This window comes from Agelaius tricolor, unplaced genomic scaffold (assembly GCF_023055355.1).
Source record: "Agelaius tricolor isolate 1412-34295 unplaced genomic scaffold, bAgeTri1.0.p SCAF_19, whole genome shotgun sequence".
Lineage (NCBI taxonomy): Eukaryota > Metazoa > Chordata > Aves > Passeriformes > Icteridae > Agelaius > Agelaius tricolor.
The window spans coordinates 13,341,145-13,354,265 of NW_027269279.1; the positions used below are offsets into that span (position 1 = coordinate 13,341,145).

The window sequence follows — 13,121 nt, forward strand, 5'->3', positions numbered from 1 at the left end:
CAGCCTAGGCTGGCAGGAAACCCCACTCAGAAGGCACAAACAGCTTCTCCACCACAGAAAACTGTGTTCATCCACCAAGGGACAGAACTTACTGTGTGGCAAGTGTGGCCACCTCAGTGCTGGACACTGGGTCTCAAGGGTTGTGCCTCCACCACCCTCAGGGCACTCAGCAGAGAGCTCAGAGCAATGTGCAGGGGGGTCAGAAACTCTACGAGCCAGCTGGACTTCGTGAGAGGACCATGCACTTCTATTTGGAAATGGGATATTAACTGCTCCCTGCTCTCAGCATTGCCATCTGGTGAATAAAGCCCAGGGTTTGCTCTAATTAGCTCTGTCCGTCTGCACAAAGCAGGACCTACAAAATTTCCTCCAGATCCACTTCAACCAAAACATCTGCAAGAGCTGGGTCTGGGAATAAAAGCCTGGACAAGGGGCTTTGCTTGATGCTGTGAAAGGTGTGGGTTTCACACATCACACACTTTCAAATCTAAATTCCTCTGGGGCTGCCAGAGCAAGCCTCTGAAGAAAGAGATTTGCACCAATATTGCAAAAGCAGAATCAAGCCCTGGATTTACTCCTCTCTAGCCCAGAGCAGAAATGCTAAAGTACCACTCCACCCCTCCTCCTCCTCCTGGACGAATCTCTACCTCGGGATACACGAAAAATGCCTTCCACAGCTCCACACAATAACAACATTAATAATAATAATAACACTAATTCTTGTCGGGACTGAGCCGTGACGCCTCCCGCAGGCCGGCTGCGCTGCAGTGGGCTCGGAGCGGTGCCGGGCACGGTGGTGGCAGCGGGTGGCAGCTGTCCCTGCCTGCTCCTGCCCATCCTACGGGAGCAGGGCACAGCGAGGCTGGCAGCCTGCAGGTGTCTCCCGGCGGAGGAGGCTGCGGAGCCCCTCGGGAGGATGATGTGCGGTGGCCGAGCAGATGTTCACTCGCCTCTGGGGCTCCTCGGCAGGCAGAGCCGCTCCGCTGCCCTCAGCGCGCTGAAGCTCCGCGGCTGCGAGGGATCGGCCCCGCTGCCGCGCCGGCAGCTGCTCCTCTAACCAACAAAGGCAGGGTTTCAAGTCAAGGGGGAAGAATGGGAGTCTGGCTGCAGAGCTTCCTTCACCGCTTCAGCAGCAGATTGGAAGAAGCTGAGAGTTTTGATGCCTGGACAACTGGATTCTGAATCGTGAGAGGCTTTGAAACCCACCCCCCCCTCCCAAATAAAACAAACCCCTTTGACTTCTTCTCTCAGCAGGAGGGGGAGGGAGGGCGGATTTACCATGAAGACAAATCGAAGATGCAGAGCCCTGCTAGCAGTGAGTCTGAATCTGATGGCTCTCCTCTTCTCTACAACAGCTTTTATCACGACCCACTGGTGTGAGGGCACACAGAGGGTCCCCAAGCCGAGCTGTGGGAAAGAGAAGAAGACAAACTGCCTCAACTACGGCGGGAATGAGACTGCAAATGAGACGAACCAGAATGTGGTTCATTACAGCTGGGAGACGGGAGATGACCGCTTCCTTTTCAGGTATTTCCACACTGGGATCTGGTACTCCTGTGAGGAAAATATCAATGCTGCTGGTAAGTATAAAACAACTTCCTCCCAGCCTGTGCTGCTTTGTGTTCGCCTCGGCGCGATAAGCGAGGGGCAAGCCGTACCTTAGAGCAGAGAGAGGCAGGGGTTTAACAGTTCTTTGTAGAAAAGCAACCTGTTTCCTGCGGGAGCAGGGGGTCGCTTGTTTACCTGCTGGCTGCTGCAGGCTCCGAGCTCTCCAGCCGAGCCAGCCGAGCCCCGGAGCAGCAGCGGTGCCGCCGGGCGGGCACTGCAGCCCCGGGCGGGCAGCGCTCCCGGAGCGCACGGCGCTGCTCCGGCAGCTCCGACAGGCATCCCGCAGCAATCGCCCCCAGGACAGCGGGATGAGCGGCAGGGAGAGCACAGAGGGCACGGGTTTTACCAGCTTTTGCCTGGTTTCTGCTCGCCCTGAAGTGAATGACCGCCCGCCAGCCCTCCCTGGGGTGTGCGGTTATTGAGCAGAGAAATGCAGTTAAAGGGCTCAACTGGGCACAAGAAAGCTCATTTCTGTTCCCTGCTCAGCCATTGACTTGCTGGGAAGCGCTCAAAAAGACATCTCTCCAGCTTATCAGTGCATTCATTTCCTCTGCTGTAGCCTGGCACTTCCCAAGGAATACAACACTGGAGGGTGGATGGCAGGCAGCTGCCCTGGGACCAGTCTGAGGCTCAGCAGATGCAAACTGACAGCCCCTACTCCCAGAGCTGTCTGCTAGAGCTAACATCCACACTCTGCTTTTGAAAGAGATTCTAGATTATGTGACTGAAAAATAAAGTTTACAGATGTGACTCAGTAGGAGATGATGGATTGTGGATACTTGTTCCTCACTGGGCTGTTCCCATCCCATCCCTGCCACTGCCCTAGGAGTAGATCAGGGAGTTGGTCCTTCTCTGCTGGGAGACAGGAACAGTTAACCATGGGTGTGTTATGCCTCTGAGAACACAGCCCCTCTGGTAATGGGAAATTTAGGGTAGAATTCTGGTAAAATTGATAGAATTCTCTGTGAGGATGTACTATTAAATGGGGCAAACCTGGGGAAGTGCTCACAGCCTGTTTCATCCCAAGGGGTTGTGTATTCTCCCTGGTGTTTTTGAGGAGAGTACTTGCAGAATCAGTTGCTTATTAAAACTCAATTTAATGTCAAAAAAGGAAAGTTCATGAACTCCAGCCTTGGGACTGCAACAGCTCCAGGCTGAATTGAGAGCACCAGAGCAACACTCTTGATGTTAGAAAGAAAAACACAGGAAAAAAAGCTGATTTGTCTTACTGATTTGGGAATCAGCTTAGGCCACAGCAGCCTGAGTGAGCAGCCTAAGACTCTCTGGCTTTTTGAGCATCTTAGCTGGGGTTGGCATGATCAAGGATGCCCATATTTTTGGCACATACTGAAATCCTTCCAAGTCCAGATTTATGTGTGAGATAAGTTGTAACTGTGTGACTCTAGCCCACTCAGAAAAGTGAGTTATCTGTGGGAGAAGAGAAACACAGAGATCTATTCTGTACTGGGTAAACAAAGCTGTGCTGTAGTGGGTGATTTCAGGAGAGAGATGGAAGCCAGCTTAAAAAAGTTATGGTGAAAGCAGGAGAGAAGGGGCTGCTTCTCCTTCCCCACACCACCACAGCAGCTCAGTGAGTGTTTCCTCTTATCTGAAACTCTTCAGTTATCAGACTAGGTGTGACCAACCTTTGGAAATAACCCAGGCAGGTACAGGGATATACTGGCTAGGACAGACAGCTGCCTCTTTCAGATTTACCATATCTTCTCCTGGGAAGGACAGGAACAATGTAATGGACACGGGTCTAAATTTGTTCCTAATAGTGCCAACATAAAACACCCGACAGCTTTTCACTCAGACTGATGGGTTTGGAATGCCAGACTGTCAGAGTGTTGTCATGGCCTCTTGCAGCCTGACTGATGATCATTTTATCAGAGCTGCAGGGCCCTGAGGCACAGGGCTGTGCTTACACAGGCAGCCCCACTCCAGCTCCCCGTGAGGAATCCACCCCAGAGGCTCATGCCCCACCCTCAGCACACCTGCTTGAGCCCAGTCCTGCAGGCATCACAAGTCACACAGTCATGGCTGTGTGTTTAAATTGTAATTAATTGCATTAATACTGTTAAATAGTGGTGAATTCAATTAGTCCAAGTCCCCAGCTCAGATGTACACTGTCAATAGCATCTTTCCTAAAGCTCTACCAGCAGCACTCTGAAGTGACTGCAGCAGCAGCCTTGATCCAGGCAAAGTCCCTTCCCCAGTCACTCCCAGCCTCACACTCTGTCAGCAGAACATATGGACAGATCCCATGGTCAGCACCATTCCCACAGCTCCCATGCCATCCCAATTCCTCCCTGACTCACTGATGTCTGAATTTAAGCAATGTGAGAGGAGACCTCATCACAGTCTGCAACTGCCTCATGAGGGGAAAAGGAGAGTCAGGCACTGGTCTCTTCTGTGACAGGATCCAAGGGAATGGCCTCAAGTTGTGTCAGGGCAGGTTTATGTTGGATATTGGGAAAAGATGCTTCCCCCAGGGGCTGCTTGGGCACTGAATGGGCTGCCCAGGGTACTGGTCCCAGCCCTGAGCCTGCCAGAGCTCCAGGAGTGTCTGCACAGCACCCTCAGGCACAGGGTGGGATTGTTGGGGTGTCTGTGCTGGTTTGATGATCCCTGTGGGTCCCCTCCCTCTGTGATTCTGTGCTGGATCCCACCAGGCACAGGTGAATGCCAGGAACTCTCTGTGTGCTCTGTGTGATCGTGGCACTGCCAAAACTCTCCAGAGCCTCCAAACTTCCACACCTCCGAGCCACATTCTTCCTCCAGCCACCAGGCTTTTGATTTCTCTCTCCTCCAGCCACACTGTCAAAACTTTCTGCTCCATGCACTGGTGCAGCTGCAACACAGCAGCTCTTGTAGTGCCAACAGGAGCAGCTCCCAGCAGGCTGATGGGAGCAGCATTCCAGGGCTCCCAGTTGGCTGGAGAGGCTGGGACTCAGTCACACCTTAAAATGACATTTAGGCAACAAGCAAACACATTTTTGAGTGTCTTCTCCTTGCCCCTGTTTATCTGCAATGTGCATTTAGATTCCAGAGGCTGAGGTGCAAGCAGCATGCCATCCACTTTGTGCAGAGCCCAGTGGAGCGTGCCTGCCTCTTGGTGCCAGTTTCTGCTTTCCACTGACAGCTCTAACAGAGATTGAATGCTGTGATTATTTCTGAAATAATTTGTGAATCTAGAGTTTATTTTTATCCAGTATGTCTAGGACAGCTCAAGAATTCAAAAAGCATTTAGTACCTGAGAAATGTAATTGTGAATCCCCTCTGGGAAAAGAGGGACTGGAGCATTTCTATTTCATTGCTGGGGGAGTCCTGTAATTATTTAGCACAATTTCTGACTCAAAAGTGTGCTGAACCCCAGTCTAGCAGAAAGAGGTTCTCCCTTTCAGAGTGGGTTCAGTGCTTTGGGTGCCACACAGGTGGAGGTGCCTTCTGTAGGAGCAACACACCCAACCTCAGAAGGGGCTGGGGATAAAGCTCTGCAGTCTGAGCTGCTCAGGCTGCACCTGGGGCCTCCTCCTGGGCTGTGAACTCCTTGGCTGGGGCCAGGTGCTTCAGAGCCAAGCTCACCAGCATTTAATTTCTTTTAAAATGTGACTTTGGGCACGTATCTTGTTGCACACACACAGTCTGTGCTTGGGCACCACAACAGTGCTGCACTGACAGCAGCAGTGGTGAACCTGCCGTGGATTCCATGACTCAAGAACACACATGCCATGAAAAAATTAGCACATTAAGTAGGCAAGGTGGCATATCAAATTCTAAAGGAGAGTGTGAGAGTAGGAAGTAGCTTGAGTTGCTGGGAAGCAATGAGAAGTCAGCCAGTTTTGCTCAATTGTGTGTTTGCTTTGATGTTAATAGAAAAACCCATGAACTCAGCCCTTGCTTTAGTTGCCAGTGAAGACAAGCTCAGTATTAACATCCACAGGCAGAGGGGGAAGAGCAGCTGCCCAGCTGCCTTTTAGCAGCACTGCCCCATTAAATAAACAAGGATGCTCACCATGCTCCCCAGAAATCAGGAGAGCAGGAATGGGTATGCATGGCTTGTTTTGTGGGTTTGGATTGAATTTTTTGGAGGGCAAGGGGCCTATAGCCTTTTGTGTGCTCTATGCCACCTAATACTCCTGAAGGAGGAAATGGGAGAGTGGAATTTAGATTGGATGTAAATATCAAAATGGGTCAAAGGTGTGGGCACTGAATGTGCCTTGAGGAGGAGCCAGAGAGGGAGAGGGGTTTCTCCTGCAGAAATGAGTAAATCTGTGCCATAAACACCAGAAATTGCAAGTTGCCCCAGCCTTTCCCAGCTGCACAGTGGGGTTTCTCCTGCAGAAATGAGTAAAAACCAGAAGTTGCCCCAGCCTTCCCCAGCTGCAGAGTGGGGTTTCTCCTACAGAAATAAGCAAATCTGTGCCATAAACACCAGAAGCTGCCCCAGCCTTTCCCAGAGGTGCTGCAGAACCACTCTGCAGCACCTCTGTCCCCCGCCCCTGTGATAATCACACATCACAGTGATTCACCACAGGTGGCTGCCCAGACAGGGGCTGGGCAGAAGTACCTTGTGAGTATATAATTAAAAGCAAGAGGACTTGGGAATTCTTGCTGGATTATGAGAAATACAATATAATTGGCATGAGTGAAACCTGGCAGGTTTATTCGCATGACTGGAATGTAAAAATTGCTGGTTCTGAATTGTTAGGAAGGAAAGAGTGGTAAAAGGAATGGAGGAGGTAGATCTCTGTATTAAAGATAAAATTTCCAGTGCTAGAGGAACTGAACCCACGAGGCTAGGATAATCTCCTTCTGAGGATGTTGAAATAATTGGTACATGAAAATGCAGGGTTAGAAGAATCTGTACATCACTATATTAAAGAAAAGTGGGAAAAAAACTGTACAGGCCACTTGACCCAGGGATTTTAGGACAGTTTTCTGAGAAAGCACTCATTTCATGGCCATAAATAGGTTTTATCAAAGGTATGGGTTTATTAAAGGTAAATCATTTACCAAGATGAATCACTTCTCAGACAAGGGTAATGGATTAGACCCAGTCTCTGTGGATTTGCAAAAAAAAAGATTTGGTGGAATGTCCCAGTGAAAATTCTTTCCAGAAGAGCTGCAGAGAGTGGGGAGGATGGTGAGAACAGAGGGAGAGGCAGGCAGGCTCCACAGTGAACAGCCTGAGCTCCAGAAGGCTCAGGGCACAGAGATGTCCCATTGGTGGGGATCAAGTGGCAATGACACAGCTCAGACAACACACACCACTGACTGCTTCCATGATTCCAGAACAAAAAGGCATAACAGACAAAAATAAGTACTCTTTCCTGCAGAGCTCCCTGCTAGGGAATGTTGAGAAGGCCAAAATTGGGAATTGCATGGATCCAGAGAGGAAACCTCCATTCCTGTTACTGACAGGATGCTTTTAGAGCAATCCCCAAAGTGCTGCTGCAGTTCTGGTGTGACAAGGGGAGTACAGGAGCAGAATCACCCTGTGCCCACCCCTTTGTTCTTCCCTAAATATCTGTCACTGGCTTCCCTAAATATCTGCCACTGCAGGCAACACAAAGACAGTGGAGCAGAGAGACCTTTTGCATCAACCTGTGTTGCAGATTCACTTTATTGATTATCATTGGGATAAATAGATTGTAAACTGACTAAAGAACAGTCTTACAAGGAGACTGTGGCAAGTAATACAAAAGGGAGCATTATCCCAATGGAGACCAGATGTTTTTAGCTGTCCTCAAATTTGCTTTTGGAACTGATTCTATTATTGCTGAGATTAGCAATCAAGGAAAAAAAAGAGCTGGGGATACAATTTGTGTCACCTAAAAAAAATAAAGGTGAGATGAATCCTGCAGCCAGCCCGTGGCCATCAGCAAATGTAGGTGTCTGTGCCCAGACTGATCAACATCCTCATTACACAGGAGCACTCCTTGGGAGGTTCCACTGCTCCTCCTGTGGCATCAACTGAGCCCTGGGATTATGCTTTTGCCTCATTGGCCAAAAGAGAATCTGTCTAAGACCTTGCAATTCCCAACACAGAAGTTTTAATTTGAAGAGAATAATCCTGCTTTGACTGTGCCTCTTACGTACATGCCACACAAAATCTGGGAATATTGGCATTACAGAGGAGAGATTTTTCTGCATAACTGAAAATGTGAGCTGGCCTGATAGAGTTGTAAGAGCAGCATTACATTTTAAAGAAGGTTAAAAGCACCAGATGCCAAGGCCTAAAGCTCTGTGAGGTCACAGGTAGGTGCCAATTGCAGGGGGAAAATAAGAACCAAGTTGGGGGGCAGTGTTTGTCTGGGGTGGGGCTGGGAGCTGCCAAGAGCTGTGGCATAAAAAAGAGATTATTCTAGGGAAAAATCAGCACCACAGGCAACACCAGTGTGTTTTGTAAATGCCATGGTGCATGGGTATGGTAAGAAAAGGGGAAGGTGAAATAGGTGCAGTGGGATTTCCAAGGTAGTTAAGGAAAAGAGAATCTCCTTCAAGAAAAGAAAGCTGGTGTTCTGTAGTGTACTGAAGAGCTAGAGAGGATGTAGTGATACCTTACACATGTATGGATAAAGAAAATAAAATTACTTAAATAATTCATCATTGAGGGGAAAAAAGTGACAATCCAAGGACAGGTTCCTGCAGAGTGTGTCTGGACCTCACCTCCACAGAGGGCAGTGTGAGCAAAGGAAACCCAGGGGCTGAAATGGAGCCTTCCAAAGTGCCAGAAGAGCTGCAGGAGAGAAGAGGAGTGTTTCTGGCATGACAAAGCTTGGAGTGAGTCCTGCATAGCTGATGTGTTGGTGTTTTAGGAGGTCTGGAAGGAGCCTTCTTGCTCCTGTTCTGTGACATCCCTGCCCCGGGGGGGCTGCTGGGCACTAGTGGGAGCCAAGGAAAAAATAGCTGCTGACTGGGTGCCCATCACGTTTTCTGGAGGTTTTAATCGAATCTAAAGCAGCAGAAACTGGCTCCAGGTGGAGGCAGTGTGTGAGGAGGCTGCTCTGCCACTGCTGACATTATTCCAGCTGCTCAGGATCTAATTGGTATGGCTGCTCATGCACTGAACATTAAACTGATGATCTAATTTGGGATCAGAAGGGAAATCTCCCTCAGGCTAGATATCAGGGAGAGTAACAAATTTTTGCCTTCCTTAACAGCATGGGAAGGATCCATTGCAGAGAAGCACTTGTGAGCTCCTCCTAACAAATCTCTGGTATTTTGCTTTCAGGATGAGATAGGTCTGGCCATAGGAATTTACAGATTTATTCGTGTTCCTCACGAGAACTCTTGCTCCCTTCCTGTGGTACATGATAGCTGTGATTTCTGTGCTGGTGATTGCTTTATTGCAGACATTCAGGTTTTTATAGCATGTTGGGGATATTTTGTGTCTGCAGCGCTCTGGGAGTTTTGGATTTTAGGTCCTCCTGATCCTGCTGGGCAGACTAGCTGTGTGAACATCTATCATCCATAAAACATGGACATAAAGTCCCTGTGGGCTGAGCCTCATAACAGAGCAAAGTAAGGGACCAGGCAGCTAACTACCCCTTATTAGATATGTTACTGTTCCTCATGAGTGTTTGGATGTGTCTGTTCTCAGCCATTTAACCCAGTAGCCTTAAAGGACACATCTGAGGAGTTCTGGTGGCTCCTTGTAAATGGGATAAACTTCAAAGTGTTGGAAGATTAACACACAGGTCCCAGATTTCAAAGGGAACTGAGATGCCTTACCCCAGTGTCAGTGCAAAATATGAACAGATGCTTTCAGGGCTGAGGAAATGCATAAGGGATGGAAGATCAATGACTGTGGTACCCCCGTGGGTTTTAAATTACACCAGACTCAATCCTGATGTTAAAACTTTCCTTATGGGGGTTTAGGAGAACTGGCTGACTGGCAGATCTCACAACTGGGATGTACAGTTTGTTGTGATTTAACAGCTGATAATTAAGTGCTGCTCATCCCCTCACTCACTCCTGCCCCAAAGGGCTGGGGAGGAGAGCCAGAGAAAGGCAACACCCGTGGGTTTAGATAAGAACAGCTTAATAAATAAAATACAACAACAATGAGCAATAAAAATAGAGAAAAGGGGAGAGAAAGGACTAAAGCCCCCAAAAAGTTTAGGATGAGAACAGTGTTGCACAGTGCAGCTGCTCACTGCTGCCCAGCCCAGCCCAAAGCAGTGACTGGCAGCTCCCAGCAAAACTCTCCCCATTTTACACACTGGGCATCACATTCTAAGATCTGTAATATCCCCCTGGTAGCTCAGGTCAGCTGTCCTAGCTATGTCCCCTCCTGCTTTTTGTGCACCTCCTGAGTGGCAGAGCATGAGGCACTGCAAAGCCCTTGGTTTGGGCAAGCCCTGCTCAGCAACACCCAAAGCACCTCTGTGTTATCAGCACTGTTCTCATCCTAAACCCAACACTCAGCCCTGTGCCTGCTGCAGGAACCAAACTGACTCTGTCCCTGCTGAAACCAGAATGGCAGGGAATAGGGCTGCTGAAACCAGGACCCTCTGTTAGTCACAAATTGCTGTGACATCAGTGTTCTTTTTGCTAAACCAAAAGGCAATATCAGCCTTTGCTGCTCTAGCTTAGGAAGGAATACAAAAGCCAGTGAGCAATAAGAAGCAGGTGTAATTACTGTGGAATGACATGGCTTGTTTCTGCATGTTTCTAGTCACAGGCAAACAAAATCCACTTGCCTGTATTCCACCTTCCATTTGGCTACAAAAAGGACTCAAACCATGCTCACAATGTGGAAAATCAGTTGAGAGGTAGAGACATTTCACCATGCTTAGACTCACTAGGTTTGGAGAGACCAAAAATCTTCATCATTCAGCATGATTTCACTGTGCATCGCCCAGGCAGACAACAAACACTAATGAGAAATATGTTTCAAATTTATTGGGTACATGCTTGGGAATAAGGTTCACAAGAGGAAATGCACGCACAACTTTTTTCCACTTGATTTCCAAAACTGGATATTCATTTCCAGTGTGCTGCAGTTCACTTCCTTTAAAAGTCATGGAGAAAAGGTTAAAGTTACCTGTTTCCATACCCCAAGCCAGGGCTTCCTGCCTGGAAAAACAGGAAATCTCAACCCAAAGAGCAGCCAGGAGGATGGAAGAAGGAAAGACTTCATAGAGTGAGGGACATACAGCAGCTACATCTCTGTGAAGAGCATTGGGGTTTGTCTTTCCCAGCTTTCTGGGTGTCTCAGGGATCCTGGATTGCCAATATCTAATTTATTTTGGCATATTTACATTGGCTCAGGGTCAGCACAGTGTGTCACCCTTGGGATGAGCAGGTGAAACCCTCCCCTTCCCATTGTACAGCTTCAAAAGCTTAAATCAACTCAGAGCTCCTTGATTTAATGAAGTCAGCTCTAATTTGACACCAAAATCATTGAAAACCTCTCTCAGCACTGCTGTTGCCCCGATTTTCACAATCACTTGGAAACCCAACCTCCTTCCCAGCTCTCTAAATGATGGATGTGTGTACACATCCTCCAGGTCTTACCAAGATAATCAGCTGAATCTTGTGACTTGGCTGGCTTTCAATTAGACATGATTTGAGAGCAGCCCGTGGAGATGTTTGCTTTGAGATGCTGGGGAAGATTTTTCACATCAGGGAAGAGTTGCAGCCTGGAACAAGCAGTTGCCATGGCATAGTCCCAGGCAGCAGCACCAGCATTCCCAGCTCTGCCCACACTCCCTGCCCTGCACAGCCCTTCCCTGCTCCAACCCCCCAGGAGGGAACCCCACCGTGGGAATGGGACCTCTGGGGTAAAATTAGCAACATTCCTTTGGGAATGTGCAAACTGAGGAGAAGTGCACCACGCCTGAAATGGAAAAGTGGGAAGGTTTGCATTTTCCCACTTGGAGACGTAGGAAGTTGGAAGGGGTTGGGTTTGCTGAAGGAGAACAGCAGCACAACATTCAGGTTTAAAAGCAATCCCAAAGGCAATACAGGCTGTGAGTAATCCCTGAGAAATTGGGCAAATTCTCAAGATATTTAGAGGTAGAAGAAATGTCGATAGGCAGCAGCAATGAGTGGCAGCTGTCAGAGGAAGAGAAAATAATTAGCTGCATAGTTCAAGACATATTTTTTTGCAATTCTGTGTGAGCTTGTTTATTTTCCAGAAGAAAATATTGCTCCAGCAAAATCAACAGGGTCAACTGGAAAATGTTGATTTTACTGATTAACACTCAATTTTTCGTTAGGGGAAAAAAAAGTCAATTAAGTGCCCTGAGATGACTTTAAACAAAGTTTGCATATTTCAGTTGGTAATTAACCTGATCCAATTCACTTTGAGTGAGCCTATTAACCTGTATTTTCCCTCATGTAGTGCTTTTTTTCACTGAAGTTGTGTTGGAGTCCTCAGCCTCATCTAGGCTGGGATCCCTGAAGGGTTATATCTTTTTTTAGACAAATACAATGATTTTACTCTCCGTAGATGATGTAGGATCTCATCAGAATCACATGACTCCAGATATAATTGGAGAGATAAAGATGTGTTAGGGCCTAGTGGGAAAAAAAGGGGACCTTGTCTGTCGTAGGCTGGGAGCCAGGGTGTTACTAAAAGGGAATGTTGTTTAAAAGAAATTTAATCATTTAAATTTCCATCATAACTGCACTCTTGAACTCGTAAAATTTTATGCAGAGTAAGTGGATACAGACAGCTTTTCTTCTTTTTTTTTTTGCAAGATGAAAAGCAGAGTTATAACAGAGTTCAGCCAGAACTACCAGATTTCTTTTAAGTCAATTTATTTAACTTGAATATTTTCAAACCATGTCATTGCAAGACATACAAAGTAGGATTTTTCAGGGTTGTTTTTATTTTGTTGCTGTCATTACTAATCAGGCATTTTCCCCTGGCTCAGAGAGGAAACAACTCGGCAATGCAGGACCAATAAGCAGGACCCAGAACATCAAATTCTGCTCTTTGCTATGACAACAGCCATGTTAGAAACAGAACATTGTCTTGAAGTGCTTTTTTGGTGGTTTTTCTGCCCTCTTCCTCGTTTCCAGTCTAAACCAGCAGGCTGCTGGGCTGTGTGAGGTTCTGAGGACAGGAGCAAACAAACCCCACCTTTTAGGTGGAAGAAGGAGTAGAGTGGCTCTCCCAAAGGCTTAAAGGCAGAGGGCACACAGGGCTTGGATGAACATCTGTGTGCTGGAGTTCAGACCCAATTTCTGTGCATCCAGACCTGCCTTCAGCTGCCCTATGCAACTCTCTCATTCCACAGGACCAGGAGGAATTCCATGGTGGAAGCCCCAGCCAGGCATGTTTGATGTACCCACGAGGTGGGCAGGGCAGGGCAGGGCCCTGGAGCCAGCAAACCGTGGGACCTGATGGTTCTTTAGGACCTGTTTGTCTTAATTTTCTGGCAGGATTGAACTTGGGGGAACTTGGGCTTTCTTTTGGCTAGAGAGGAGCTGAACTCTGAGCTCTTCCTTGGGAAGGTGTGAGGCTTTGCCTCCAGCAGAGTCCCAGCTGTCTC

General features: G+C 47.9%; 1 protein-coding gene across 5 annotated transcripts in view; it reads left to right on the plus strand.

The window, feature by feature from the left end:
* The first annotated feature begins 578 nt into the window (after positions 1 to 578).
* The window catches only part of GSG1L (GSG1 like), a 57,913-nt gene continuing 45,370 nt past the window's right edge, over positions 579 to 13,121 (plus strand). For 2 of the 5 annotated variants that reach the window (XM_071444347.1, XM_071444348.1), the window contains exon 1: positions 579 to 1,580. In XM_071444347.1, the coding sequence (XP_071300448.1) occupies positions 1,280 to 1,580 (301 nt within the window). In that variant the 5' untranslated portion in view covers positions 579 to 1,279. The remainder of the gene's footprint in view (positions 1,581 to 13,121) is intronic. The other 3 variants (XM_071444349.1, XM_071444346.1, XM_071444344.1) reach the window with 3 other exon arrangements.